This window comes from Lolium rigidum, chromosome 1, assembly GCF_022539505.1.
Source record: "Lolium rigidum isolate FL_2022 chromosome 1, APGP_CSIRO_Lrig_0.1, whole genome shotgun sequence".
In the NCBI taxonomy this organism is placed as follows: Eukaryota; Viridiplantae; Streptophyta; class Magnoliopsida; order Poales; family Poaceae; genus Lolium; species Lolium rigidum.
Window position 1 is genome coordinate 267,858,744 of NC_061508.1, and position 5,658 is coordinate 267,864,401.

General features: G+C 48.7%; 1 protein-coding gene across 1 annotated transcript; it reads left to right on the top strand.

The window, feature by feature from the left end:
* Positions 1 to 1,579: 1,579 nt before the first annotated feature.
* On the top strand, positions 1,580 to 2,948 carry LOC124683668 (E3 ubiquitin-protein ligase Os03g0188200-like). The gene has a single exon (XM_047218141.1). The coding sequence runs from the start codon at positions 1,813 to 1,815 to the stop codon at positions 2,806 to 2,808; it is 996 nt and encodes a 331-aa protein (XP_047074097.1). The 5' UTR covers positions 1,580 to 1,812; the 3' UTR covers positions 2,809 to 2,948.
* The last annotated feature ends 2,710 nt before the right edge of the window (positions 2,949 to 5,658 follow it).

Here is a 5,658-nt window from a genome sequence, read left to right on the forward strand (position 1 = left end):
ACAGGTACGTGCGGCGGTGTTGACCTTGGTACAACTAAAGACTAAGAGCACGATAAAGTTACAATGTGTCAGGAAAATTGGTGAAAAATCGGTTGATCCCTTAACTGGAAATTAACACACTCTTAACCGTGATATGAAAATATGCAATGAAATAAATGTCAACTTCAACACCATTGTGTAGTAACTCATGGATCGTTGTTGTATTGAAAGGAAACATATGCATCAAGCATATATGGATGAAACAAGATAACTCATGCCTCTCTCTTGACCATAAAGATGTGTTGGATAGAAAGAAAACCTCTCAACCGACCATAGATGTGTCTTAGGTAGGGAGAGAGGTTCTCAAAACAGATGCAATAGTAGGAAATCAAGATACAAGATCACCAATCCTCCTCTCAACTAAGGAGAAAAATCACGGCCCGAAGCCATCCAAATCTTCTTGTAATATTATCAAATAGGGATACAACAAGTTCTTTTTTAGAGAGCACTAGAGAATCTTATACATCAAGATACAAGAAGATCTTAGATGCCTACAAGAAGAGTGAGGCACGAGAGCTTCTTAATTGAGCAATCTCGCCAAAGATGGTGGAACCACAGCTTGAAGGACACAATGATGAATGTATGGTCTTCACAATCTTGTAGGCAATGCTCGACGTTTGATTTAAGCTTCTTCATTCTATTTTTTCTCTTTTCCTTCTCTCCTGGTTTTCTTCTTGAATGGAGGTTGCCTTGGAATTTTGTCACTCCACCTAGTAGTGGCTTGATGGTAAGCTTATCCTCTCTCTTCTCTCATGTCCAATGTTCAAAATGATCCTCGGTCATAACCCTAATGGGTAGTAGCCTCATGTATTTATTTGAGCAGTGGGGAAGCAATGTGTAAGCTATAGGGTCAGCTGACCCCATAGCTTTTTTGCAAAACACCTTCACTTTATAGATGTTTAGGTATTGATCCTTGGTATATTGGTAGTCTGACCCCACCGTTTTTTTTTTGGTTAGCTTCGCCACTGTGTTTGAGCCACCCGAAAGACTTTAATATGGAATCTCCTCACATCCCACATGAAAAGGATACGGAACACAATGTGATTCAACACTACAGTTCTGCCTATATATATTCCATGACGAATTTGGTAGTACGGATTTATTTTAATCAATGCATACATGTACATGCATGTCCCTGGAAAGAGAAATTAATAGGTGGAGGTTCGATCGGCGTCGGTACAAAGGATGGATCGCAACATACGAATCGGTCCAATGTCTAGTATGTGTGCAACTGGTGAACTCCACATAGATGGAACAAACTGATTTGTGGTTCACAAAAAGAAAAAAAATAACTGATTGAAAGGGGGTTTAGACTTTCAGTCCATACACGTACCTCGTGTGGTGCTAGCCAGGACTTTTAGATCAAAACACACACAAAATAAACACAAAATTACAGGTCTCGGCAGTTCTTCAGTGTCGACACTATAATTATCAACGCATTGTTATGTCGACACAATGTCGACACACTATCCATCAACACATCAACGTTGCAGTTAATATCTATGGTCAATTCGTCAGCTAGCTCAACTCGACACGATTCCAACACGCCTGACCAAAAAGCTAAAGAATACGAGTCCAAAAAAAGTAAACTTTCATGGGGCGATTGCCGCGCCGCTGATAGATGTTCAGTCATCCGACACCGCCCCCTGTTCCCAGCTACGCGTCGTCGTCCCGTCCAGTATATCCTTCAGAACCTCCCTCTTTTCATCTCTCTCCGGCGAGGCGGCGACACGTACGCCAAACCTGCCTGGCCGCCGGCGGTTCACCCCTGCCATGGCTCCCGGAAAGATGGCACTGCTCCTCGTTCTCATTCTCTCGTCGGCCACACAGCTATCTCTGGCTCAACAGAGCAACGGCACCAGAATCGCTGGCGGGTTCACGCCGAGCACCATGGCCATGCTCATCGTCGTCGTCGCCGCCTTGGTCCTCCTCGCGATCTTCTCCCTCTACATGAACCGCTGCACCTGCGCGCGCACGGATCCTCTCCCGCGCCGGCCCTTCCGCAGCACCGCCCCTGACGATCACTCCATTGGCTCCGGTCATTGCCGCCCGCGCGGCCTCGCCCGGGAGCTGGTGGAGGCATTCCCCACGGCGGTCTACGGCGACGTGAAGGCGCACATGGCGCCCGGCACCAAGCCGGTGTCGCTCGACTGCGCCGTGTGCCTCGCCGAGTTCGCGGACGCCGACGAGCTCCGCGTCCTCCCCGCGTGCTGCCACGTCTTCCACCCGGGCTGCATCGACCCGTGGCTCGCCGGCGCAGTTACTTGCCCGCTCTGCCGCGCCGATCTCACCGACCTGACGCCGACGGGGCAGCAGGAGGAATCTTGTAGGGAGAAAGACGAGGAGCGTTCGGTGGTTTCCTTCAAGGCCGAATCATGGAGGCACGAGCTCACGGACGCCGACTACAGCCTCTACAGGACGCGGTCGGCCATGGACGCGCCGGACCGGCACACGCTCAGGCTGCCGGAGCACGTCATGAAGGAGATCAGCGCCGTCTGGAGGCACCGGCGCGCGGCCAGCCTCGCCGCAGAGCACCTGGACGCCGTGGACTGGAGGACGCCCCGGCGGCTGACGTCCTTCCTGCGGTCCATGTCATGGCAGCGGCACCACGGGACGGAGTCAGAAGCCGGGGAGGAACACGGCGGCGGCGGCAACAAGCGGATTTATCCGGTGACCGGAGCGCCGCCGGTTGAAACACCGAGCGGATCAGGGTCTGGTTTGGACGAGAAGAAGGAGAGCTCCAACGATGACGCGTTAAGCCGGGTTTGACCTCTTCGTTCCTTATGCACGGCGGTGCACCAGTACGGGACAAACATTGCATGCAGTCATGCACATATGGAAATTTAATTTAGACCTAAATGCATGTTTTTTTTTGAAACAATAAACCCTGCAAACCATAAATTGTACTATATATATTCCCTTTATTCATGTTTATCCGACACCACTCGCGTTGATTTTTTTCGAATAGAGGGAATATGAATTTAGAACTTAGAAGAGTAACTGCGGGTTGGCGGGCACCGCAAGTAAAGGAGGGGCAGGGCAGGGCACATGAGGTGCCGGCGAGGAGCGCAAACTTGCCTCAAGGCGCACCATGCTCTTCATACGGCCGTCCTCGAGCTGCATGTAGGTGAGGGTGTGGGCGAATGTCGGTTCGGTGAGGAGGGACAGGTTGGAGGCAGCTTGGCCGAACTCGCAGTTAAGACCGCACATCATTTTGGTGAGGAGGCTGGTGTGGGTGACGGGAGAGCGCTGACATAGGCATCCCCAATGGGCCTGCCGAAGATAGTACCCGGGGTTTACTAAAGGCCCATTGCCCGAAGAATAAGAAGATCCGGAAGCCCAAGATATTATTAAGGAAAGCTAGAGTTGTAATAGAAAGTCTTATTTGTAATCTTACGGGACGAGTTAGAAACCTTCCCGGACTTTGTAACTTATACAGACACGAATCCTCGGCTCCGCCTCCTATATAAGGGGGAGTCGAAGGACGCAGAGATCATCGAATCATTGTTTACAAACCCTAGTTTTCATAATCGTCGAGTACTTTTCGGCTGAAACCTTCGAGATCTACTTGCCCTCTACTTCCAACTAAATCCTAGCCTACAATCCATAGGCATTGACAAGTTAATACCTTGTCAATTGGCGTCGTCTGTGGGAATTAGAGGCGACAAGGAGCTGATCTCGATGGCACGTTCAAGATCGTCGACTTCATCAGTAGCAAGTGATGCGTGTAGTTGACACGTCCGTTGGGAACCCCAAGAGGAAGGTGTGATGCGCACAGCGGCAAGTTTCCCTCAGTAAGAAACCAAGGTTTAATCGAACCAGTAGGAGTCAAGAAGCACGTTGAAGGTTGATGGCGGCGGGATGTAGTGCGGCGCAACACCGGAGATTCCGGCGCCAACGTGGAACCCGCACAACACAACCAAAGTACTTTGCCCCAACGAAACGAGTGAGGTTGTCAATCTCACCGGCTTGCTCGTAACAAAGGATTAACCGTATTGTGTGGAAGATGATTGTTTGCGAGAGAAAACGAGTAAAACAAGTATTGCGACAGATTTGTATTTCGGTATTAAAAGAATGGATCGGGGTCCACAGTTCACTAGAGGTGTCTCTCCCATAAGATAAAAGCATGTTGGGTGAACAAATTACGGTCGGGCAATTGACAAATAGAGAGGGCATAACAATGCACATACATGACATGATAAGTATAGTGAGATTTAATTGGGCATTACGACAAAGTACATAGACCGCCATCCAATCGCATCTATGCCTAAAAAGTCCACCTTCGAGTTATCGTCCGAACCCCTTCCAGTATTAAGTTGCAAAGCAACGGACAATTGCATTAAGTATGGTGCGTAATGTAATCAACAACTACATCCTCGGACATAGCGCCAATGTTTTATCCCTAGTGGCAACGAGCACAACACAACCTTAGAACTTTCTGTCACACTGTCCCGAGTGTCAATGCGGGCATGAACCCACTATCGAGCATAAATACTCCCTCTTGGAGTTAAAAGCAAAAACTTGGCCGAGCCTCTACTAGTAACGGAGAGCATGCAAGATCATAAACAACACATATGTAATAACTTGATAATTAACATGACATGGTATTCTCTATCCATCGGATCCCGACAAACACAACATAGAGTATTACGGATAGATGATCTTGATCATGTTAGGCAGCTCACAAGATCCAACAATGAAGCACAATGAGGAGAAGACAACCATCTAGCTACTGCTATGGACCCATAGTCCAGGGGTGAACTACTCACTCATCACTCCGGAGGCGACCATGGCGGTGTAGAGTCCTCCGGGAGATGAATCCCCTCTCCGGCGAGGTGCCGGAGGAGATCTCCGGAATCCCCCGAGATGGGATCGGCGGCGGCGTCTCGGTAAGGTTTTCCGTATCGCGGTTTTTCGCATCAGGGGTTTCGCGACGGAGGCTTTAAGTAGGCGGAAGGGCGGAGTCGGGGGGCTAACGAGGGGCCCACACCACAGGGCGGCGCGGGCCCCCTTGGCCGCGCCGCCATGTGGTGTCGCCACCTCGTGGCCCCACTTCGTATGCTCTTCGGTCTTCCGGAAGGTTCGTGGCAAAATAGGCCCCTGGGTCTTCGTTTCATCCAATTCCGAGAATATTTCGTTACTAGGATTTACGAAACCAAAAACAGCGAGAACAACGAACTAGCACTTCGGCATCTTGTTAATAGGTTAGTTCCGGAAAATGCACGAATATGACATAAAGTGTGCATAAAACATGTAGGTATCATCAATAATATGGCATAGAACATAAAAAATTATCGATACGTCGGAGACGTATCAAGCATCCCCAAGCTTAGTTACGCTCGTCCCGAGCGAGGTAAAACGATAACAAAGATAATTTACGAAGTGATATGCCATCATAACCTTGATCATACTATTTGTAAGCATATGTAGTGAATGCAGCGATCAAAACAATGGTAATGTCATGAGTAAACAAGTGAATCATAAAGCAAAGACTTTTCATGAATAGTACTTCAAGACAAGTATTAATAAGTCTTGCATAAGAGTTAACTCATAAAGCAATAAATCAAAGTAAAGGCATTGAAGCAACACAAAGGAAGATTAAGTTTCAGCGGTTGCTTT